At 40.6% G+C, this 25,701-nt stretch overlaps 1 protein-coding gene across 7 annotated transcripts; it reads left to right on the forward strand.

Annotated features, from left to right (window-relative positions):
- On the forward strand, positions 1-25,366 carry ubap2l (ubiquitin associated protein 2-like). 7 transcript variants are annotated; one of them, XM_056398702.1, is made up of 30 exons: positions 1-52; positions 1,454-1,591; positions 2,661-2,738; positions 2,986-3,096; positions 3,874-4,048; positions 5,944-6,045; positions 6,213-6,258; positions 9,091-9,135; positions 9,918-10,024; positions 10,374-10,433; positions 10,536-10,588; positions 10,786-10,871; positions 11,514-11,694; positions 11,949-12,147; positions 12,378-12,718; positions 13,054-13,226; positions 13,550-13,670; positions 14,097-14,172; positions 14,263-14,461; positions 14,608-14,674; positions 14,988-15,321; positions 16,676-16,764; positions 16,883-16,936; positions 17,031-17,112; positions 18,062-18,279; positions 18,690-18,795; positions 20,144-20,269; positions 22,338-22,405; positions 22,614-22,808; positions 23,604-25,366. In XM_056398702.1, the coding sequence occupies exons 2-30, from the start codon at positions 1,496-1,498 to the stop codon at positions 23,697-23,699; spliced, it is 3,684 nt and encodes a 1,227-aa protein (XP_056254677.1). In that variant the 5' UTR covers positions 1-52; positions 1,454-1,495; the 3' UTR covers positions 23,700-25,366. The 7 variants fall into 7 exon arrangements, with proteins under 7 accessions (XP_056254677.1, XP_056254676.1, XP_056254678.1 ...); XM_056398701.1 differs by lacking the exon at positions 1-52 and adding an exon at positions 84-230; XM_056398703.1 differs by lacking the exon at positions 1-52 and adding an exon at positions 84-230 and having other exon boundaries at positions 14,133-14,172.
- Positions 25,367-25,701: the final 335 nt, after the last annotated feature.

A 25,701-nucleotide genomic window follows, 5' to 3' on the forward strand; every position in this document is an offset into this window, starting at 1 on the left:
GTGTAAACCACGTGACGCAGCTCTCCGTGGTGTCAGAGTGGAAAAGAAACAGGTAAATTCAGTCTCTCGCTTATTGTGTGAGCGAGTCGGTTCGTTATATTTTCTCAATTTAGTTGTATCAACTTGGGGTTCAGGAATTATATCCTGTCCTAAATCCGACTAGAAGGTCGACAACGAGACCACTTGTCGGTCGGTTGTGTAGCAGTCTCTAATATTGAGCCGGGTTTCTGGTCAGTATCGCCTGTTATTTATTTTCATTTTAGGGGCCTGCAGGCCTGCCATTAGCCTCGGTATTTCCATGTCGAGAGCCCGGCCGTCAGATTACACCTGGGCCAGACTGATTGAGAATGTAGCAGAGTGGTGGTGTAGTTTATGAAGCCGCTGCTTTGCTAACGTAGCTAACTAGCCAACGTTTCCTGGCTATGTAGCTATCTGAAACGTCGTTAGTTCGTGGAGTTAGCATGGCTAACAGTCGTTAGCAGACAACTAGTGGCAACGGAGTGGCATGGGCGTTATTGGTTTGACCAGTCGAACATGAAAGCTTCATTGCTCGATAGTCGTTGATTAGCTTATTAATTTGTTGACCATCAAGCTTAGTCGGCTAACGCTATCAATTCAACGTTGTACATCTAGTTATCGGCACTTAGTTAGCTGGTTAGCCAGCGGCTGTTAAAGTTAGCCTCGTAGTCGCCATGAGGTGAAGCCGTGAGAAGCGGAAGCCCACCAAGACTTGAAAGCTGGTTGCTCTCCCCTCGAGTATTAGCCAGTTGGCTAGCGTTTTGGCCATGTGGCTGGCTAGTGGAATTGGATATCTTCGACGGGGCCTGGCTTTAGGCTTGTTTGTGGGCTAGTCCACACAGGGTTTTACGTAACGTATGCAAGATTAAGGAGTAGCTGTCGATAACAAGGTTAACAGTTTGCTGTTGAACAGAGGTGTAGTTGGCTGACTGAACTGTGTGTTTGTATCTTCTCTCTCTCTCATTTGATGCTATATTCAGTGTAGATCCATCTGTCATTGGCTCTGTGATCATATGATGTCGTTTCACAATGTAGGTTAACTGAACACTACCATGGCTATTTTGATATGTAAAGTGTTGCATCATGTCCCGAGAAGGAGAATAAGTTAACCTATGTTATGCACTAGTAAGCCTGGTATGCAACAACACCCAGTGTACCATGGCACTCTAGCTTCCCGGGTCAAACCCGCGACTAGCTTTGGTTTGAGACATTGTCCTAGAAAAAGGGGCTGAAAAACATCCTTTGTCAACGTTTTCCAGACGTGTCGGAAACAAAGCTGATGGTGTCCTCTTGATACTGCTGAGCTTCCCCCCCACTAGGCAATAAGCTACCAAGCAGTTTGAGGAAGTAGTATTCAAGTTAACCAGACATGCATATGACATAAGTAGGTCATAGTCACAGGTCTGTAATACCTCTCTCACCTTTCTCTCCTTAGGTGTTATTCCTTTGTAAATACTGTTATTTGTATATACTGTAAATGATGACGTCCATGGGCGGGAACCGAGCCCGGGGCAGCTGGGAGCAGACACAGGGCCAGACACAGAGCCAGACACAGCACAAGCAAAGGCCTCAGGTACCCTCACTCTCACCACCTGTCACACTGCCCAGATGCAAAATGACTTGCACCAGGGTTGAATGCAGTCACATCAAGTATTGCTAAATGTTACTTCTTTTTGTTAGATGCAAAGTTTCTGGCTACAAAGCTAAATGGTGCACACATCAACAATTGGAATTGTCAATATAACTTCAAATATTATATGCATAGCTCAGCATAATATGCTCTCTAAGGGACTGTGGAAAAAAACGTTCCAGTTACAGCCATTTTGAGAAGTTTCAGATCTGTTGACACCATATTTTGACAATCAGTAGGGGGATCCCTGATTGTAGGCTTTGGGATTACAGTTACAGTCTTAACTACACTGATCAACTCAGTTTCTAAATTGACCAGCTAACATCACACAGGTTTTAACACTTATAATGTAGTGTTTGGGCAAGTCTTGAAGCATGTGTGATGACTGTAGAGTCACTTTTGTAGCCACTGATGGCAGTGCTTATGTTGGATGAGACACGGCTGCATGAAAATGTTGTTTTTAGGATAATTTTTGATAAAAGTGTTGTATCAATATTAGAATGTCTGTTTGCTTTTTTCTGAAAAAGCCTACTTTTCCTGCTCTCTGACAACAGCATACAAAACATAAGTGAAAAGTTGAGCACACAGTCTGTTTCTTGCTGGATCCTTTTTTTTTTAATGACATACCATTTAGATAGATAACTGGAATACTATGCAATACTAGTTTGCATGAGATCCTACAAGTTCCCATGAGATGGAGGCCATTTGAGTTTCATGTCTGAGATAATCAACTCTAATGGGTTCAATGTTCAAAGTGAAATTCATTTTCCATATACAATACTATGCCATTACAGAGTAGCAAGGAAAAGTGTTTTTCCAGTGTAAGGTCACTGTAACCAAAGTATGTATTATTTGTTTTATTATTTTGTTGGTTAATAATTACTTTAAAGCTAGACTTAGACATTTTGTAAATGACTAAATATGAGTTTGTCATTTCTGTCTCTACAAAAAGCAAAGCTTGTGCTTCTGTTTGTTCACACACATGTTGGATGCTTCACTCCTCTTGAAACAGGCTACCGCAGAGCAGATCCGACTCGCGCAGATGATTTCAGACCACAATGATGCGGACTTTGAAGAGAAGGTCAAACAGGTGAGCAGATGGACTGTTCTGCACTGTTCTGTAGCTAACCCTCTGTTCTGACCTTCCGCTGAAATGAGAGTTATTACAGAATTGCTTTTTTTTTTGTTTGTTTTTTTTTTTTTTTACATGTTTCCTTAACTGTGATTTGTTTTTATTTAAATACAAGTCTGCAGAACATCCTTTCTATAAATGAAATGCCAGGAGTGTCACCCAGGGGTCACGTCTGTGTCTCATCATGCCACTCTTTCTTTTCCAGCTGATTGACATCACAGGCAAGGACCAGGATGAGTCTATGATTGCACTGCACGATTGCAACGGGGATGTCAACAGAGCCATTAACGTGTTGCTGGAGGGTAGCCCAGACACTGTGAGTATTAGCTTTGTGTGAGGGCTTAGCGCTGTGAGGGCCAGGTTCTGGAGAAATCAGGGCTACACTGGGTTAGATAACTATGGTAATGAACTAACAGTTTATGTTGTATGAGTGCTGCTCTTGTGACGGTTTTAAGCATGGGATGTATGTGGACAGAGATTGTGTTTTCTTCGTTTAGACAGTTAGTTAAGAAAATCCTTTCTCAAATTTATTACTGTCACACCTTATCAATTAAATTAATTAACAAGAGGACCAAAGACCATCTAAACGAGCCCTCATAGTTCTGTATATACAAGTTGTGATATAAATGTAACCAGTAGAACATGGGGAGTGGATTGAGTCCAGAAAAGAGTGGAAATGCACAGCGCATTAAACAGACATGATGAGGGGTTGTCAGCCACTTAGATTGTCAAGATCCAGGGAGAAAGACTTGGAAAAAGAAATGGGCTCGTTTAATATGACTTGGTGGGAAATTACCGACAAGAGGAACCAAATCTGTTTTTGTTTTCACTTTATAATTTAAAGAGGCTGCCGCCACGTAGAGTTATCACCTGGTGAAAAATTTGTTAATATATACATTTCTTTTAGATTTGATAATGTTTTAACTTTAACACATTGTCCTGTGATAATGGCAGGGATGTTAAGATGCACTTGAATTGGCCCTCACTTTTTTTCAGTGAGCGTTCTCTATCTTGGTGAATCAGTACAAAGTTAATAAGTCCAGCAGTACACTGACTTAACAACACTGTCTTATTGTCTTTACTTCTTCCTAAGGACTCTTGGGAAATGGTGGGGAAGAAGAAAGGGGTGTCAGGCCAGAAGGAGACTAACCAAGCAGAGACTGGAGAGGAAGGAAAAGAGAACCGGGAGAAAGGAGGAGAGAAAGATGTAGCACGTCGTCGGGGTGGAGCTCCACGCAAGGGCCGCGGAGCCAGCAGGGGACGAGAGTGTAAGTGATTACCACGCCTTTATTGTGGGTTTACTTGTTTATTACTTAGTTGTGCTTCTAAATCTAAACGCCCGTTTCCCCACACAAATTCCTCTGTGCGGTATTTTAGAGTTATTTATTTTGATTCTGCTGTGCTTCTATTTTTACTTTGACTGCTTTTGAAATTTATCTGTGAAAGCGCTCCATGCACTTGACACTCAAGAATATAAATTCCAGATGCTCATATGGGTGGGATACCTGCATAATAAGTAAATTTGACCAGAGCTTTGGATGCATGCAGAGTATGCTTTGCTATAAAACAGAAATTGCACATTGTCTTATGTTATCTTGATGACAAGTTCAAGGTTGGCCACATTTCTCTAATATGACACTTAAAATTTAACCAGCTCACTATAGCTGCACCATTGTTTACCATTCCTCCAATGCAATATTTATAATTTATCTATTAACAAGGTATACAAAAACATTTTGATATTTTCATTAACAAATTTGTTTCAACAGTGAAAGAAAAATCTGAACACTGTCCGTCATTTTGACAGATTAGAGGAGAGTTAGACGACAGGTTCTGTGGAAATCCCACGTTACAAGAGACTTGTCATATTCTGATCACTTCTCTAAGAGAAATATTCTCCAACTTCAAACCTCAGGCTGAAGTCGTGTTGGTAATTCCGGTCTCAGGTGTGGTAGCAGAGCACAAGTTCAGCCATCAGAACTAAATTACGGCCATGAGAAGCCTTCTGTTCAAGGCAAAGAAGTTAAAACAACTGACAATTGCTTCTGCAGCAATCTCCCAGTGTGGTTGACTGCGCTCAAGTGGGAACCCAGTTTAAATCCATGGAGGAAGGTTTGAGGACAAGCAAGACCTCAACAGGTTAATTGAGTTCAGGTTAATTGAGTTCAATTTAATTTCACGTTAATGGTTTAATTTCAAGTTTATTTAATTGTAATTGTCTAATTCTGTAAATTGTAGCATTCATATTTGCCTGTTTAGGCACAATGGCTGCAGTGTTTTAGTGTCCTCCGCTGTCACAGCAGGAAAAGAAATTCATTCACATTCTTCATGTGGTGTTGACATTTAAAGTGACCGCACAGTGTGTGTCTCTGGTCATCTTTTCTCTCCATGTCCTTAGATGCATAATCCAACTTCCTTTTGAAAATTAAATGCTATTAAATGCTATGTTTCATTATCATTAAAAATTGAAATTAAAATGATTGGTGGTAATAGATTATCACAAATTTTTTATTTGACTTTGTCAAAATGTCGGACAACAAGACAGTCTAACGCAACCTCTGGTAGGGCTCCATGTTCAAATTTGCAACATACATGTCTACGATTTACAAAATATAATTTCCTCTCCTGAATTTTGACACATTTCACTCAACTAAAGTAACGGTATACTTTGACCCATGCATAAGCAACAAGAGCTTAGGATTCCTGAATTTATCTGCAAATTTGGATGAGTCATTTGTCAAACAAGGCTGTATTACTTGTAGTGCCTTCAAAATGAAAGTCATGTAATGGTTCATCAGTGGAAGACTTCTAAAGCAAAGAAGCAACAGAAAATGTTTGGGTTGCATGAACAGTAGCTTTTAAACTTGTGGGAACAGTTTGGCTGCTATCTGTTTGACGTTGAGAATAGAAAAGTTGCACAGGTTCCAAAGAATAAAACCTTTTTAAAATAAAAAAAAAAAATGGATGATATCACCTGCATGAAAATAATTTAAACTATTCAGTGGAGCATCACAACACATCTTGGTTTGAAGTACAATACAACATTTTTTGACATAGTTTCTCTGTAAACTATAAAACATTTTACTTAACATTATTATTTTGACATCTGCATCTGCTGTGTAGTGTCTAAATTTGATGCCATTTTCTTTTTTCTTAACTCAAGTTCGTGGTCAGGAGAATGGTTTGGATGGCGGCAAGGCTGGAGTAGCTGGAAGAGGTGCAGAGCGAGGCCGAAGGGGACGAGGCAGAGGAAGAGGGACTGTTGGTAAGTTGCTGTAATCGTCTTTATTAAAACTCCTTGGTGAAGGAATTGTATACAATTAAAATGAGATGGGATCCTGGGTGTTATTTTTACGTAAAATGCTGCCATTCTTTCTTGTGACAATAGTTCTCAAACTAGGAAATTGAAGTAAGCTGTTGTTGTCTCCCCAGGAGTATCTGGACGGCGAGGAGGCAGATTTTCAGCGCAGGGCATGGGGTAAGGGAACACCTGCGTTGCCTAAAACCAGAGGGCTTTTGTTCCTCTCTTACCTGTTGCCATGGTCACCAGAGAGCAGGACCCCAGCTTATTGTTTAGTCTTAATCCAAAGGAAGGAGAACATACATCAGCCAATGGGATGGAACAGCATTGGCCCAATGTCTCTCTTCAGAGACTGTATGGTGTCTAAACATTTTCTTTAGAGTGAAATTTGGATAGACCTACTAAGAGGGGTATCTGGGACCCAATTGGCTAACTTCACAGTCTCTGCTCTCTGGCCCTGTGCTGTAGTATTATTCAGTTTGTGTTTTGCCTGTTCTGTGTATCAATTTCTGTGTGTTTGTGTGTGCACAGTCAATAACATGTCAGTTGATTAGCTGGCATCTTATACTGGCAGCTTGACTTGTAGGTGTCATAACCAAGTACTTCTTCTCTTAACTGTGGTGGCATTCTTGATTCATTTCATTGTCATTTAATGGGCAACATTGCAGTAGGGCTTCAATTGTTATAACAAATATCCTGCCTTTGATGATAAGCAGTCAGGTGTAGTGTTATATTATTCTACAGTTATAGATTTTAAATCCCCTTAGGGTTTGCTGAAGTAGTGCATGTGACATAATGTGGCTTTCTCTAGGGAGGTCAAGGGCTGAGTGGCTTCCACCCAAGAAAAGGCTGAATGTTATTTTCTCTCTTACTAAAGCAAGTATTGAATGTGTACTTCAATCCCACTATAAGAATGCCATAAATATATATATATATATATATATATATATATATATATATATTATATATATATATATTTGTACACAGAGGCTCAGAAGGTGGAGGTGCTTTGCTGACAAAACAGGTTTGTTGAGGTGGTGCTGCAGACAATATAACTATAAGGTTACAAAACATCATACGTCTTTAAGGGATATTTATGGTCTGTTTTTCTCTGATCCTGTGGAAATGCAATTTTCAGCATATTTGTAGAGTGTGGACTCAGATATTGACCTGCATGTCTTAAAGGAATATTTGTTTTGTTTTATGCTGGTTGTTTTTTGTATGTTGAGAGCGTCCACCCCACGCCACAACTATTCTGTGATGACTTTTGCTTCTTTTTGCTAACAGACATGGTTTACCAGCTTGGCTTCAGTGTCATTTAAACACAGTGACTTAAGAAGTATACATGGCTTTAAAAGAAGCAGCCTTTAAACAGATAAGGTGTTTGATCAGATTTTTACTGTGTACTGTGTGTACTGGAGGGTGGGGGGGTGGGGGAGCAGGCATCATGTGTGTTGCAATCGGTATCTTGTGCTAGTGCTTTGGACATGATGCCGAGGCAGCTTGTAAATTAATACTGTGAGCTCACAAGGGAAAGGAGCACCACAATTCATTACTGTTGATGAGGCTGATCAAAGATATTTGTTGGAAATATCACAAATTCACTGTCACTCATTCACTCAGTGGCCGATATGAAGATGAAGTAAGTATTCAGAACTACACATATAGGTAATGCTAGCTGGACAACTTGGCCAGATAGGCACACTTACTAGAAAATCAAAGTTACACCATACCTCTGTCATGAAGCAGATCCGCTTGTAGCTAAGTCATTACTACCTCACTAATGCTACATTGCTCAATAATTTTCATTATTTATTGCAATATAGTAGATCAATATTATGATGTTTAAAGGTGTTCCCCAGAGTGTCAACACTGTTTAATCAAGTCTTAAGTGTTTAGTATTGGACCATAATAGCTATTGAAGTAATAGGCCAAAAGAAATTTTAGTTTCTCTTATTTTAGATTGGAGCTTAAAAATGAAATCTTCTGTCTGTATTCCACTTTTAGGAACATACATATAGTCTGCTTGTGTATTTGATAGTGTTTGACAGTGTTATCAGTGAATCAAATGATTTAAAGATTTGTATTAAATCTGATCCAGTTTAACTGTCCTTCAAATTGTGACACACTGTAATGTGGATGTCGCAACCAGAGTGGTGTTGGATGAAACTGCAGCATGTAATGTGGCTGCATATATCAACCTCATCCATTCCTGATGTTTCCTGGTGTAAAAGGAGACTAGATATTGCTAAGAACGAGAGAACACAGCTCCATTCATTATGTAGCCAGTTGTTTTCAGTTGTACCACAGCATTTGTTGGCTCATTTACAGTGCTGTTTCTTTGGGGTAACTGTTAGCAGCCTTTGTATTTGAGGTCTCTGCTTGAATTTGCAGAGAAGAAACTGTGGGAAGAAACGGCAGTCGAAGTTTGTTGTATCCTTATAGGTCTCTCCTAGTTTGCATATACAAGCCAGAAATTTTAATATATTATGACACAGCTACAGAAACTGAACAAAGTGTAGTTGTACTCTCATGGAAAGAGGATTTATTTTTAAGACAGTTCACTATTAAGTTGGTCATGGTTAATCACAGAGTATATGCATCATTGTGTAAAGATAAAGCAAGTATTAAATGCCTGTAACAAGTGTGGTTCCATAGCAAGACCAAATAAAAGATTGCAGATACACTGGATCATTGAAAAGGATTTCTGAATGTACTCATGTATAACTGCTATCATCTAGCAAGAAACAGTTTGTATTTGTGGTTGCATTGTGTATACTTCTGGTGAGTTGGTTTTCTTGAAATGTCACTAAAAGCACACTGGCTTGCCTTGCATAGTAGAGTGACTGACAGACATGTAGAGTGTTTGTTACAGTACTGGCACAGGTAGATCAAAGGCATTTTGCTTACGCTTATGCTCTGGATTGTGGTCTGAAAAACAAAAGCTTTATCTTCTACTATTACTTTGTTGTGCTTCCTGTAATTGTTGCCATTATTTTTCCTCTAAAGCCAGATTGATAAGGGGCCCAGATATGATATTGCAGGAGGTGAGAGGTGAGTGCATTGCCTCTAGTGTGTCTGTTATTCTTGCTTTCCTTAGGGAGACTTTTGAGTGCCATAAAACAGGATGATGTAATACAAGACATGATCAAAACAGAAAGTATTATCATTCTATTAATAGGATATGAAATAGATATGACCAGTCTGAAAACTGATGTAAAATCTGTTCATGCAAGCCATAAATGCCCTCAGATTTGAACCTGAAGAATCCTAGAGAAATAAAGAAAGCTGCTTGGCTTGACTCAAACAAAAAGTGTTGTTCTTCATCACATTACCTAGGTTGCATCAGACTTATTTTTTTCAGCATACATGGATGTTTCAAATTAAAGAAAGACATGCAGTATCAGAAAGGAGTTGTTGAGGAACAACAAAATAGTATTTAGATGCCTACTCCTCCTCATTTGCATGTCTCCATCGTACAAACTCTCAAAGAAGGCACTGGTTTCACTTGAGTCTCGTACCGTTTCCTCTTTTTGTCTTCCTACTACAACCTCTCTATTACATAAAAAAGCGTAATGATAATAATAATGCTGGAGACTTACTTCAAAGAGTACCGATGCACTGAAAACCAACTAAATCACTAGTGGTTTAAACCACTAAGCAGATTTGCTTCTGCTCAGCCTTTTCAAAACATTGACCTGTAGTAGGTAGGATTAAAAAATGGACGCCAGATTTTTGTGTGTGAGCTCCCACCTGTGGCTGATGTTTTTGGAAATGGTTAGTTACTCAATTCTCAGCTCAACTTTTTTTATTTTTTTTATCACTGTCTTTCCCAGAACATTCAACCCTGCTGACTATGCGGAGCCAGCCCAGACAGAAGAAAACTATGGAGGGGGCAGCACCTGGAACAACACAGGAAACATGGAACTGGAGGAGGGAGCTAGTAAGTTAATTTAGAAAGGTTGCCCTCCAGTAAGAGAAGTTAATCTTATCAATGAAGCCTCTGTTTACCATCCAAACAATTTTAAAATCATGTTTGGCATTCCAAAGAAGCGCTGTCAAAGATGAAAGGAAGGTTCACTTACGTTCAGAGGACACTTGCCTTTTGATGCTGGACGTAGAAGCCTTCTTCATCAACCATGCAAACTGTTTACAAATGCCTAGATCCCAGACGATCTGTATTCCTCACAGATCTTTATGTCCAGATGTCTGTGTGCCCAGGTGAATAAAAGATAATCATCTCTTTTCATGACATTCAACTTTGATCTCCTTGCCTCTGTCTTCGTCTTTAGGGTTGGAATACTCTGCAGGAGAGGGAACAAATTACCCACCTAAGTTTGACTCTGCTCCTGGTAAACATGTCTTCACTTCTCTTGTTTTATGCATTCCTTACTCTGCTTGAAGCTCACTTTGACTATCACAATAATATTGAATGGTTTGTCTTTGACTCATAGGTGCCTGGAGGACAGCTACAGAGGAGTGGGGCACTGAGGACTGGAATGAGGATGTGAGTGTTTGTGGGCTTAACCTCATGCAAGTGCTCTAAATATAAAATTATGTGAGCACTTCTTTTAAAAAAAAAAAAAAAAAATCTGAGGTTATAGATTTTAGCACAGTTTCACTAATAGAGGACTGGTTCTCTTTTTAATTCTGGATGTGTACTTTTGCCCTCTCAACTTGGACTTCGTCCATCTTCCTCTGCAGCTTTCAGAGACCAAGATATTCACAGCTTCCAGTGTGGCATCCATGCCTCTGCCTCAAGAGAATGTTACCATCACCAAAGGACAGAGGTGGGTCATTTATGCACCTTATTGACCCTCACGTAGGGAACTGGTTGAGAGAAAAATTACATTTGCTTGGTGTTACTTTTTATTTGCTCAACTGGAGCTGTGACTTTGTCAAGTCACTTTTAATTGCCTTATCATATCATGTCAAGGTGGCCTTTAATTTGATTGATGAAGAATTTTTTTATTTGTTTTTGTTGTCATTCCAACACAACAATTGGCATTTTTCATGTTTTATCAAAAATAGTTGATTGATTGTTTAAAAATAGCTTCCAGCTGAAACTATTTAATCTTTTGAAAATCAATTGTTCAAGTGAGTCAACAATGAATCAAAGAGATCTGCTCCTTTATCTTGTCTTGCAGCATAGTAAACTGGTTATTGCTGTTTTGGACTAAAGATGTCACCTGAGCTTGAATACATCCACTTGGAAAATTATATTGAACATGTTTTTCTTTCTTTTTTTTTTCTCCACTATTTTCTGATGTTTTATAGACCAAATAATTACGAAAAGAAGATGACGATTAATTGAAAATGACCAGATTTTACAACCCTAAGATAGTAAATAGTAGTGATATGTAGTGAAAATAAAGGTTCAGTTGACACAATCACCACTTAAATGTCCAATAAATTTTCCTCCCTTGCTCTAGGATTGACCTTGCGGTGCTCCTTGGGAAGACTCCCCCATCCTCTTCCTCAGAGACAGAAAACCCCCCCATGGAGGCCACCCAGCCTCCCTCCTTGTCCCAGTCACTGGTTTTCAGCAATTCCAAGCAAGGGGTGCCACTCTCCCAAACATCCTCCAGCACCCCTTACACCCAGCATAGCATGGTGAGACTCATCATTTAAAAAAAAAAAAAAAAAAACCCATTGAGGTATTTGTTAATTATGCAGCTATATACATGCTGGCTCTTGAGTTTACTTACTGATGCAAAATTATCTCTCACCTCTTATATCTCAACCACATCCTAACCACACAGGAAAAGCAAAGGACCATTGACATCATGTTGTAATTACATTAATGTAGCAGCAATATTTGCATTTTTTAGATAAGTATCTCTATTAACAATCTACCAACATTGCAGGTCAGCATGCTGAGCAAGGGTTTCGGGGATGTTGGGGACCCTAAAGGAGGTAGCACAGGGACCACTGGCTCTCAGTTCTTGGAGCAGTATAAAACAGCCCAGGCACTGGCCCAGCTGGCAGCCCAGCACTCCCAGACGGGACCTCCCAACACAACCCCTTCATCCTGGGACACCAGTGCCACCTCACTGGGACAATATGGTGAGATGACACCCTACTGTGATTACTGTCAATGAAACTAAATACATCTGTTGAAACACTTGTTCAATCCCCTTGAGCATAGTAAGGATAATGAGTACTGTATATATTATATTCAATATTTAGCTTGTAAAAGTAAAGATGTATATCTTTTCTTTTTACACTGTCGGACAATCTGAACTGGTTTTGGGGTTTTCTATCCTAACTTTCTTTTGCCCTCATTCATTGTGCAGACTTGAAGACTCAACCGGAGTCTGCGGTCCATACGCCCTTTACAAAGCGGCAGCCCTACCAGGCCGCCACCTCAACCTCGTCCATGTTGGATGTTTTCCTGCAGGACAAAGGCCTGCCTCCTTCCTCCTCTGTCTCCTCATCTTCTTCCTTACCCCAACAAACAACATCCTCACCCCATGTGGTGCCTCCACCTGCTTCCTCCCTTCCCAAAATGGCAGCAGTCCCTTCTCTAGGTCAGCAAGTTTCTCCAAGTTCTTCAGATGCCCAGGGCTCAAGTCCACTGCCTTTGCAGCAACACAAACTCAAACAACAAAAGAAGAGGACCTCCATTACAACTAAGGTATGCTTCAAATTACAGTTACATTTGGATGGGTTGCAGATGGACAGGCTCTTTCTTCAGATGCTGCTCAAAAATGATGCTCAAAATTCTCAAAAGACCCACATTAAGCAAATCTGATGAAAGTGACTTTTGTATTGATATGCCACTTATCCTGCCATAACTGGTGTTGCGCTTGGGTTGTGTTGGGACCAAAGTAATGTGTCATGTTTCATGGATCTGATGTCTTGGGTGTGAAAGCAAGCCTTTGATCCTTGAACCGGAGTTTGAAGAAAGAATTATGAGAATGGACTGAGTTTTTAATGCCCCGATTTGAATGCTTTTTAATGCTTACTCAGATTCCAGCAATGGCAGTGGAGATGCCTGGTTCAACAGATATCTCAGGCCTCAATCTTCAGTTTGGAGCGCTACAGTTTGGGTCAGAACCAGTTCTACCAGAGTACGAGTCCACCCCTACCACCACCACACCAGCCAACCAGGTTCAGAACAGCCTCTACACGAGCCCCAGCAGGTTGGTACAACAAGATATACAACATGTGTACAAATGTAATGTGAATATTTTGGAGGAGGAAAAACCTAAAATATCCTAACCAGCTCAAAGTAACATTTGACAATAAGATGTTATTGTAATGTGTCTATACCACTTTTAAAATGACTGGGCATTAAGCAGTTGAAGTTTCTCTGTTGTCTTATACAGCATCTATTAAAAGTAATGATGCATGTTCTAGTCTTGAAATTTGGCTTTAAAAGTTTTATGATGTTCACCAATTTCCACTAATTGTTCTCTAAGAACATAGTCAAACTCGGTCTTGTCAATACCGTTACAATCTGCAGTGAGTCGACTCCAGCTCTCTCCAACTCCAGCCAGATGGACCTGTACGATCAGAGAGCACCTCAGACACGGCGCTACCCTCCTTCAGTCTCCTCCTCCCCTCAGAAGGATATGCAACCCAAGGTAAGGCCAAAGTTCCCACAAGAAAAAAGTGACAGTAAACTAGTTGCATGCATGTTGTAGTACAATGTGCACTGAATGGATGTTATGTTATAGTGGCCCCAAGGTTCTTTTTTTAAAGTTTGGGTCAACCCCTTTATTCCGTCTTCATCACTAAACTCTTTTAGAGATCATTACTTGAACTCGTGTGTTAAAATGCCAAAGGGAGCAGGTGTTCTTAATAAACTGCACACTCAGTGCAGATGGTGTTATTCCATCCCCTCATTGTTCCAGCTCTTTTCGTTTTATTAGGTTGTGCTCATTGTAATGCTCTGCTGGTTTCAAACCTGACCTGTAGTTAAAATGCTCTGCATATCAAACAAGCTTTTTGGTGACTGTTTCCAAGAGCCCAACACTCTTCAACTTCTTATCAATGGCCTGTTTCCATAGAAACCTGTGAGCTCACCTTCATTGTTGGTTTTACAGAATGGCTTCAGTTCAATACAAGCAACGCAATCTGTGGAAGGTAAGCGTCTATTTACAAAGCTCTTTTTATTACAAGCATTGTCTGACACATATGCAGCTCACACATCTTTCCTGATCACTCTCTCCCCAGCTGCAGCAGGCTCTGCAGTATCAGTCAAGCCAGCCTCTGATTCAGTCACGCCGGCATCGGTTTCCAGCATGGGCACTTTGACAGACAGCGGCTCAGGTCCTGCCTCCTTGTTGACTACATCCAATCAGACATCCCTTAGTGCTCTTGGGCACAGTGAAGACCTGCCTCCAAGCACCATTCCCCCTCCTCAGCACAACAAGTGAGTTGAAACTAAATGAATACGCATAATATAGTAGGAAATAAAATATTTTAAGTCATGACCTCTTGGTGAACACAATTATCAGTAGATGTGATGTAATTTGGTGATGAGTGAAACATGCTCTGAACCTTCCTCTCCCTCCTCAGCTCTCACCCACCACAACAGAACAGCCTTGCTCCATCTTCAGTCCGGACATCCAACTCAAGCTTACTGGTAAGTCTTTCACATTTTATGTCCATATTAATACCAGAACATATCATCATGTGGATTTTGTATCTTTTGTTTTGCTTTTGTAAACATTGAAATGGCATTAGTATTTTTTTTTTTTTTTTTTTTTTTTAACCAAACAGAAAGCATGGTTGTGTTACATGCTTATGCAAGGGTGTGTACCATCTCTATGAGCATTTTTAAAAGCTTCATTTCCTGTGATGGCAGATGAACACATTAGATGTCCATTCACTCTAATGGAAATGTAATTTCATCAGTCCTGACTGCATCTTTCTTTCTTATCCCTTCTATCTCAAAGCATCCCAGCGTAGATGGTGATTCAAGCCTGCACTCCTCCTCCTTCCCTTCCTCCGTCTCAGCCGTGCCATCTTCATCGGTCCCCTCCTCCTCGTCCTCGGTTGCTGCTGCTGCACAAGTGTCCCTAGGGGCCCCCCAGGCCTCCTCGGTCGGCTCTGCCACAGTTTCAGCCCCTTCTGGCCTTGGCCCCGTCAGCAGTCTGACCATGGGCCTCAACACTGCCTCCATGGGTGCCCCAGCTGCAGCAGCCACCACAGTTTCAGTCTCCACGACGGCTTCAGCCATTCCCTCTTCAGCTACTTCGTCATCCACACGCAGTTCTGCAGCATCCTCAGGTTAGACATAAACATAAATACATCAGTGGAAAATATCCACCTCCCCCTTCAGACAATTTTTCATCTTAATTATGCGCTATGAAACTTCTGAACAAGAATTAAAAGTGTGGAAGGTTTTTCTCCTTCACATTGTCTGTTTCGCATACCTTATTTTTTCCATGACAATATACAGGTAGCAATAGTGAGTTAAGTGGGTTGTAGCTTTGTTTATTTGTGTTAGGACCACAGAATTCTGGATAACTTGCCAATAAGGTGGACTGCCAGGCTCATATGATTCCATACTCTGCTTCACTATAAATTGCTGCTCAAAAGTTGTTCTGTGCTCCATGCATAGAGTAGAGCTTTTCTGTGATTTTTATAACTATTTAGAGCTATTTGTTTTGTGTTGCTGTACATGTAATCAATAGCTCTCTAATTTTCTTATTAGAATTATAGTGATATATAACTATATAACTTTTATTGTTGATTGTGTGATCAAGTGGCAGAGTTTTGGAAAGTTTCTCTTGTCTGGATAGCTTCATCTTATTGTACTTTGTGGGGTTGTTTGAGATGATTGTATACAATTGTGCTGCAGCTATACCAAAAAATGCCTAAAAAGTATTTTTGACTGTGACCATTGTCTCTGAATAGAAAAACAAGCGAACACACTGTGACCCTTTATTTGATAAGAGCCCAATGTATTTGTCTGGGGTTAGATGAATTGGTTTCCATTTCCTCAGCATCACTGGCAGGGTTTCCATAATTCTGACTCATCTTGGTCTTGATTTGCTTGTTCTCTGAAGCTTTTTGTCCTTTTTTTCTCTCTCTTTTTCACACATGTTAGTTGTTTTCTTCTCTGCTCCCTGTGCCAGTACACTTGTGTGGTGTTATCCAGTCTTGTCATGTATTGATGCAGTTTAGGGAGAAATTACGGTTTTCTCTAGGGTTTTTTTTTCAGCTGCAGGGGCAGGCTTATATCCCCCCTCACCACCACAGCAAAGTTCAGTGACTAAAACACTCCAAAATCTACCTCTCGTTTCTCCTCTCCCCCTCTTGTTCTGAAGAAGCAAAGGCAATGGTTTTGCAGCAGCAAGCCGAAACACTGAATTATTAGCACTTGATTTGATGCAGTAAAAACTGATATGTGGCAGAATCCGCATGTATACCTGAGACTGTGTTAGGTATCAACTGAAACTGAGATTTGACTGATTGATTGAACAGCTCTTCTTTGTTCCTGAAGTTGATGTCCTGAGTTTACTCTGGAAAATAAGTGGATACATTTTCACAGTGCACAAACTACTTTGGCATTGACTAGCATTGGCATGAATAGAAAATCAATACATTCTGCATATTTTGTATCATCTTGTGCATACAGGGAAAGCGCCTCCAAATCTGCCACCTGGAGTGCCCCCTCTACTGCCCAACCCGTACATCATGGCACCAGGACTACTGCACGCCTACCCTGTAAGTTCATGATCAACTCAGGACAGTCTCAAAGCTATCTCAAATTTTTACCCATGCTTACCAGATTGTTTATGTTGCTTTATTGGTATAGTTAGTAACACCATTTTCATTTTCTCAGCCTCAGGTGTACGGCTATGATGACCTACAGATGCTGCAGACAAGAATACCGCTGGTGAGTGTTCAACTGCTGCAATAAAAACATAATGGACAAGTCATACATCAGGTTTTTTTTTTTTATATATGTTTTTTTTTTCTTATCTTTTCAGGATTATTACAGCATCCCCTTTGCAACTCCCACAACAGCACTGACTGGCAGAGAGGGCAGCCTGACGAGCAACCCTTATTCTGGTGAGCCATCCACTAACAATTGCACTTTTTGAGTGTAGCTCACTGTGTCTGTTCAATAGTTAGCTGCACATTGAAGAATAAGCTGATGAATACCTAGTTTTATACAATAATCCTGACATAAATGTAATTTAAAGAAAAAAAGAAAGAAAAAAATCCTGGTTTTGTGGTCATTGAACGAAACCTGATGACGGTGAATCTACCTGTTGTCACACATTGACTTTATCAGGATAATATTGGTCACATGGCTTTATAAATACGGTTCCAGTATTAAGTGTTTATTGCTGTTGGCAATATGATATGAATGAATGCTCTCTTACAAAGATAAAAGGCAGTGGGATAAATATAAATCATTTTGTGTGATTAACTAATAATATTCTATCCAGCTTATAAATGGTTCAACACCTTCCTACTGACTCACAATAAGCCAAAACACCTTTCTTTATCATTCTTCATTATGTCCTTTAGCTCAGATGTAACTATTTTTATGCCTCCATGCTGGTGACAGCCAGAGCAGCCAAGGCTTCGGGTTGTCCATCAGTCAGTCTGTCCGTTCTCGTGAACACGCTAAGTCAGTAACACTTTGAGTGAATTTTTTTCAAATTTGGCACAAGCATTCACTTGGACTAAAGGATGAACTGATTAGAATATGGTGGCCAAAGGTCACTGTGACCTCACAAATTCATACACTTATTATGACAAAATTTTTCAAAAATGTCTAATAAGATAAAATGATGAAGTGATGACATTTTATATCCAAATGGTCAAACTTCACTGTGACATGATGGTGTTCTGCAAAAACTCTTCTGGCCATTATTCAACGCTTTCTGCAACTTGGCTGGTTGGCGGAGGCATGCAACCGCAAGACGGTGATTCTAGTCTTGCTCTTACCTGCAGTCTTGATTCTTTCATACCTTTTTAGTAATTTCACACTCTGTCCTTTCCTTTGCAGGAGACTTATCAAAGTTTGGTCGAGGTGATGCATCATCCCCGGCTCCAGCCACAACATTAGCTCAAACACAACAGAACCAGACCCAGACACACCACACCACACAGCAGACCTTCCTTAACCCAGCGCTGCCGCCTGGCTACAGCTACACAAGCCTCCCATACTACACTGGCATGCCAGGCCTGCCCAATACCTTCCAGTACGGACCTGCTGTGTTTCCGGTGAGAACACTTTTCACAAGTTTGCCACCTTGTTGGATTCCTGTACTGTCTGTGCTCCCACCCTGAGTTGGCTCTTGTGTTTTTAATATTTTCTCATTTAGGAATAGACATATTATGAAATCAAAACGAAAACAGGTGGCAGGATTTTAACAGTGTCTATTAATGTTCCACAGAAGGGTAGATGATTTTGATGTCCATGTAGTGCAAGTATCGGGCTGTATTTTGAAATTTAAACAAGTATTTCCTCATTCTTCAGCTATAAAAACATTCCAAATGAGAGGAAAAAAACAAGATTTCCATGACCTTTCTCCTTATGCAGCTTTGGTCACAACTCTTCAGTTTCTGTTTTTTTTTTTTTTTCCCCCTAGCTGACATGATGAAATTACATACCATGTTTTGTTTTCATCCAGGTGGCTCCTACCTCGTCAAAGCAACACGGTGTGAATGTCGGCGTGAATGCATCAGCCACACCTTTCCAGCAGGCTAGTGGCTATGGTTCCCATGGATACAGCACTGGTGAGACACTAAACCATATCGAAACGCCATGTTTAAAGAGGTCATGCAGGTCATGAAGGTCCTGCTCTATACATACTTGCATACCAATAACTCTGTGCTGTTTCTCACAATGAGCCCATTGGTTTGTCATTGGTGTGGAGTGCATATTTCATTTGAGCTCTGCAGCATCTGCAAGCATAAACATGATGCTTGTGTAAAGGCATTTGTTTTGCTTCTGTCAGGATGGTTGTAAATGGATCATAAAACATTCTTGTCTGTTGATTCTCACTTGAACTGTCGGCGTCAAAGTTAACCAGAGGGTTTTCAACCATGAGCATATTGTTCAGGTTTAGATGTGTCTATTGGAAATGCATCTGCATCTTGTACACAATTTTCATTGCCTGCACACACAAGGAACATGACTCAATAATTCAGCTGTTTCATAATGACGTCTGCCACTGTTATTAAATCGCTTCTCATGATAAAATATATGGGACTACCATTCAGCCTAAATGGAAAAGAGAAGAGGGGCTTGATCAGAAGTGCCCGGTTATACCAGTTTAAATAACGGAGGGGTTAGATTATCGGTCTCCTGCTGTCTTCCGTGGCTTGCTTTGCTCATTTCAGAAAGTGGAGTTCGCCCAAGGGCTTCACCATCCACCCCATCTCCTGCACACACGTTCGTCATAAACACATCTACAAATGGAGCACCCATCATCTTCCCATATTCCTTAATGACTCCTCTTCGAGCCCATATTCTTTCAGCAGTTTCATAATTTCCTAGTGGCCTTCTGGTATCCACTCCATCACTTTATATTCTTTTTTTCCTTTTCAGAGATGCTGTATTTTATTTTCATGCTTTAAATCGTCACTCAATAGCCAGCCTTTGGTCACATGTGCAAACACCTATTTGTTCTAAGCTGCATCATCTGCTGCTTTCTGCCATCACCCAACTCAAGCTCACTCTCCACCTCCCCACCCTCCCCTCCCCTCCCACACACACACCCTGCCTGCCCCCTCACTTCCCCCACCTCCTCCCCTCAGACTTGGGTCAAATAGTACTTGCAAATGATGGTTAGCGTTGAATCTGACCTGCTTGTTGTACTGGATGGGTAGGCTTTGCCACACAGGACAATGCAGTTGGTGTCAAAGTTCAGATCATTAAAGCAAAGTATTCAAATGTTGGGATTGTTTCCGACCAGACTTGACACTATCTGTATTGTCATAATTTGGTAAAACCTGTCCATGTGGTACACAGTTTCAAACAAACGCTATGAATTATTTGCAAATGCTATTTGAGGCAGGTCTGCGTCCCCCTGCCTGGTGTGTCTAACGCTGTGGGCTGCGGCTGTGTGTCTGACTGTTGCAGGCTATGAGGATGTGGGCCAGGCTTCAGGGAGTGGGGATTTCTGTAAGGGCGGATACGGCACTGCCGTGGCCGCTGCCGCTTCTGCACAAAACAAGCCAGCCAGCTCTGTCACCGGGCCTGGAGTCGGTGAGTGCCGCCACATGCCAAATTAAAACAAAAAGAAAAAAAAAAACCCTGTCCCTCCCGTCTTCCTCCTTGTGTCACCAACCATCCTTCTCCCCCTCTTTGCTCTCGTTCCTTTGCCTCATCGCTGATGAGCTGTGCCTGTGGGAAGACCCGTCACTACATACGCTTTTAGACAGTCCAACGCAGCCTGCCTCTCTTACAAGCCTTGTCTGCCATTCTGTCTGTCGTCTTCCAGGATCACTCATCATCAATGCAATCTGGTTTTATGTTGATTAATTATCAGGTTTATGGACAAAATGTGGCAGCTCACAAGGGCTTTGGCTGCCATAAACTGATGATGAGTTGCTCTGGTTGATGCTGTCTCATTTTCCCTCCGTGTTGCTTGCTCTTCACTCATGTCGTCATTGCTGGTATGTCCGTCTCCAGAGTAACGAGCTCGCTGTCCTGTGGGTGAAGTAGATTACAACCCAGGAGAGGACAACAAATGTGTGCGATTCTTGATCATAATAAAGCTGTGATTTAAATAACAGCAGGGTGTGAATATTCAGTTTGAAGAGCTTCATCAAAAGCGGCTGCACTCAACCACTCACATCGGGTACGGGAATGAAAACAAATTTACTTTGTTAAGATGTGCCTGAGGGTAATTCTGCTGATATTTTGAGTGTTATATTGTGGCATTTCCATGACAAATGTGATGAGAATTAGGGATTGTGTACCCAACCAAGATGATGGAAGAAAATGGCACCAACCTCGAGTATTTCTGCAAATCTTGCACAAGAGCAAATTATTTCTTTGTCTTAAGGCACAGCGTCTTCATTACGTCCTGTTAGAGTGTCCATAGATTTGAACATGGCAGAACAACTGTGCAGCTCTTCCATCAAATGGTTCTTCATTTGAATTGATTTTTCCAATCACAAGAGTTGTAGACAAAGGCTGTCAAAACCTATGAAAACATGAGTGCCAAAAGATATAGTTATGAAATGCATAGACTTGTATGCAGTGTTAAGAGTTAATCATGTCGTAGATTGACAGAAAATTAATAACAATTTGATAATTTACTGGTACCAACTTTTCAAATAAGAATATTCCCTGGTTTTCTTTGTCTGATGGCTTACTGAATACCTGTGGGGTTTTGGACTATTGGTCAATCAAAACAAGCGATTTAGATATGCCAGGGAAATTGCAATGGGGTTGTTTTTTTTTGGTTTTTTTTGTTTTTTTGTTTGTTTTTTTTTTTGATATTTCTTTATTTTATAGGTTGGTGGTTATTCTGGGAAAATAACCATTTTTATTAATCTATAACTAAATTAATGAGAATAATAATTAATTGAAGTCCTAATAAAGAATACACTGCTCATTCCTTCAGGCGTTGTACACTCAATAGAAGTAGGAGAATTGCAGTTAGGACTGAACATGTGGAAAAATCATAACACATTTTTAAATCTTTCCTCTAAGCACAAAAAAAAAAACACTAACATTTTGTCATGAAAACGGCACTAGACTTGAAAGTGAGTTTTTTTGGGGTTTTTTTTTTCTGCACACCAGTTGACCCTGTTCTACGTCTCCGTGGCGATACAGGGGGTCAGTGTGTGCCAGAACAACCTGAGCAGTAACCACCAGATACAGTCAGGCTTAAACCACTGTGGCTGACTGGAACTGACACACTGCTACACCACCTTCCTCATCCCTCCTCCAGTTCATCTCATCCCTCTTCATCCCCTCACCCTGTCTCTGTCGTCATTAAAGGGAAATTCTACTATTATTATCTATGAACTTATGATGACATAGATACTATACCTGAAATTTCCCAGGATTCTCTTTTGTTTTGAAACGAAAGCATTTTTTTCTCAGACACTCTCAGAAAGTGTTCATACACACATATATAAAGTGTTTATAGAATTACAGATATTAGGTTCCCTGTTGTTAATACACCATTTAATAATTATGCAGATTAAAATCTCATAACCATGTGGCTGGTCATGGTTTGCTAAGTGACAAAGTCCCATTTACATGTTCAGTTGACCAGTTTTTGGACTAAGTTTATGTCCTGTTTCCCCTGTCTCTGCAGGAGTCTCTGTGACATCAAGCAACACGGGGGTACCAGATATTTCAGGGTCTGTTTACACAAAGACGCAGGTAATTACAGAACATGAATGTTTCGATAAATATTCTAAACCCTTTCTCACAGGAATGGACCCTTATTCTCTCCATATGGTAATGGCATATGATAAAACTGCGTTTAAATTATTACTTTGTGTTTTAGGTTGTCACTGAGACTGGCCAAATACAGTTTGAATCAAGCAAAAAAATGTCATGTTTGTTCTTTCTCTCTTCCTCCCTGCAGTCGTTTGAGAAGCAGGGTTTCCACGCTGGCACGCCGGCAGCTTCGTTCAGCCTGCCCTCGGCTTTAGGGAGTGGGGGACCCATCAACCCCCCGGCTGCCGCTGGCTACGCCCCAGCCCCATTCATGCACATCCTGGCACCGCACCAACAACCCCATTCTCAAATTCTGCACCACCACCTGCAGCAGGACGGACAGGTAATGTACATGCTTGTTCTGTTTGCTTCCATCTGTCGGTGCACCTTTCACACCTGTAGTTCAGTGCAGCTGGTCAGAAAAAGAGGTCTCATGTACGCTAATATTACAAGGGAGAAAGTTGCAATGCAGTGTGGGTTCTATGTTTCACTCCTTTTTTAATGAGGAACTGCCAAAATATAAAAAGTAGGACACAGCCTGAGTGGCAAAATGATCTTGCATAAATATATCCATCATTTACACAAATGAGATTTTGAGCTTTTTTGGCATTTCACAATCAGCAGACAGATTTAAAATTAGTATAGCTATTGAAGTCATCCTCACATCACATCTAGTACCACAAAATATATTTGTTGGTGTGGAAGCCTAGATGATTTTCATAAAGGGTCCAAATGTATAACACCTAGTGTTACATGCCATTATTGGTTTAATTTTAAAGATGAATATTCATAAAGTACTGAAGAAAGATGAACATAAAACACAGAAACATTGTTACATAGGACGAACTAATGCAACCGATGTTATGTATACAGGTTACGCTTTTCAGTTCAGATTAATATGTTGCATGTGAATGCCTTATACATGCCTGTGTAGCCACCGATACACAAGGGTAAGCATATGTTGTACATTTATTTGATGGGTAGATCCATTAAAAACTCATACAGTGCCATTTAAAATTGTCCTTGGCGGGTGAATCATAAAGTGTATAGAGGTTCGTCGTGTCATTAAGCTGCACAGTATTTGAGTAAACACATGGCATGATGTGACGGCTCACTGAACTCTCTCCTCCCTCTGCAGAGCGGCACTGGGCAGCGTAGCCAGAACGCCTCCATTCAGCAGAAGTCTCAGATCAACAAGTCGGCATACAACAGCTACAACTGGGGGGCTAACTAACATCCGCTGTTGGGCCCCCCCACCCCCAACTGTTGACAGAAGCTAGGAGGGGGCTCATCACTCCTTCCGCAAACAGTCTCCACATATAAACTCCCTCTTCCTCCTGCAAAGATTTCCCTCCCCAGTCTCTTGGCCCAGCACTCCTGCAGCTCTGACTGCGGTCAGAGGAGGTGCTGTGCCTAGAGAACGAGCACTGTAATGATGCATGGATGGGTGGGAGGGACAGGAGGGGCTTAGAAAAGAGGGGAGATCGGAGCTAAATGGTTATAGAAATACACCGTCAAGAGGTGAAATATTGAGTGTTGGGAATTTGTATCATGTTAATCCCCCCGCCCCACCCCTTTTTCTTTCACTTGTATGTAACATAGAACTGTTTTCTAAAAGAATGAACATTTCCTGTGCTTTTTTTTTTTTTGGTCTTTTTCCCCCGTTTTTTTTCTTGCTGATGGGGAGGAATGATGTAATATCTGAAGGTGGGGGGACAGGCTGGTTTTGTATTTCTCACCCTCAACTCCCCACTCCTTAATTTTGGTGGAAACTTCCCTCCCACATAAAATATCCAAACACAGTAGTTTGATTAATTGCTGTTAAATGTTTTTTTTTTTCTTTTTTTTTTTTTTCTTCATTTTTATGTCATTTTAAGTTTGAAGAAACAATTCTCTAAATTGGTAGAGTTGTGAAGTTTATTTTTTACCAAATATAGATATATTATATATAAAGACATATAAGCGAGCTCACTGGCTTGGACTGTGAGGAAAGTGTGTTTGTCATGTGACTGCGTGCATGTTTGTACACACAGGGGCCGTGGTTGTGTACTGTGCTTTGTTTTTTGCCTAGCACAGGGTTTTTCATTATCCAACACCTGTACAATAACTGTTCCCATGAATTATAAATATGTTGCATAAAGATCGCACCTATTCTGCAAGAGATGTTTAGAATGATTTCCAAGGCCAATACACACCCAGTCTGCCTTCCAGTGTGTGTTATTTTGTTTGTTTCTGAGGCCCCCCCACCTCCTCCCTGCTCCACCGCCTGTCCCCTGACATTGTAAGGAAAACTGCAGCATTGAATACTGATGGACAGAATTGTACTATGGGTTTTTTTTTTGTTTTTTTGTTTTTTTTTTTTGTCAGTGATTTATTTTTTTCTTTTTGTACTGTGCGTTTTAAAAAAAAATTTAAATGGATAAACTTGTCTTGTACATATATAAAAAAAAACACAAGTACTGTAGTCCCTGTTTGTTCGATGGCTTTCTCCTTTTCTTTCTCAAATCCTTGCAGACTTGTTAGCTTTTTGTTTCATATATTTTTTTTATTTTGTAAAAATATATAAATATTAAGTAAATAAACGAGAAAAAGACATTTTCATCATTTTGGATGTGAATGTCTTTTAAGAAACTATATTTGTTTCTCATGTGGCTTGTAAATACAGCAGCAGCATCTTCCAGTGGTTTGACAGTGATGCTCAGTGTTTGTGTGTGTTGCTGAACGCTGCCCAAGGCTGGTGAATTGACAAACACTGTAAAAAGAAGCTTGTGCCATCAAGTGTTTAACACAACTGAAACCATCTGACTCAGAGGCTTTGGGGTTGGTTTCTGTTATAGGCCTGAGTTATCTAACAGACTCCAGGGGATCAGCAGTACCAAATTAAACTCCAAACACAGCACATCTCCAGAGATTTGTTTCTTCTTTGTTGTTTACAAGATTTGGATGCACTTTTTTACATCTAAATGAACCTGGTCTATGTGATTTTGACAGCTATCTGCTGAACAGACCTGCCATATACGGAGGATGCCAATTACATGGCAGTTTTGCTGCCAGTTTCCTAAATAGATGAATATTCCCTTGTTAAATTTGTACCTTTTACATTCTGATTCTGGTCCTGACAGGAGAATGTCATGACATTTGTCCTGTTTTCCTCATGAGATATTATAGTTAGGGCATTAAATTATCAGACGTGAAGTAAAAAGCAGTGTTGGAAAGTATAGTACATGTACTCAAGC

Source organism: Seriola aureovittata, chromosome 16 (assembly GCF_021018895.1).
Source record: "Seriola aureovittata isolate HTS-2021-v1 ecotype China chromosome 16, ASM2101889v1, whole genome shotgun sequence".
Classification (NCBI taxonomy): domain Eukaryota; kingdom Metazoa; phylum Chordata; class Actinopteri; order Carangiformes; family Carangidae; genus Seriola; species Seriola aureovittata.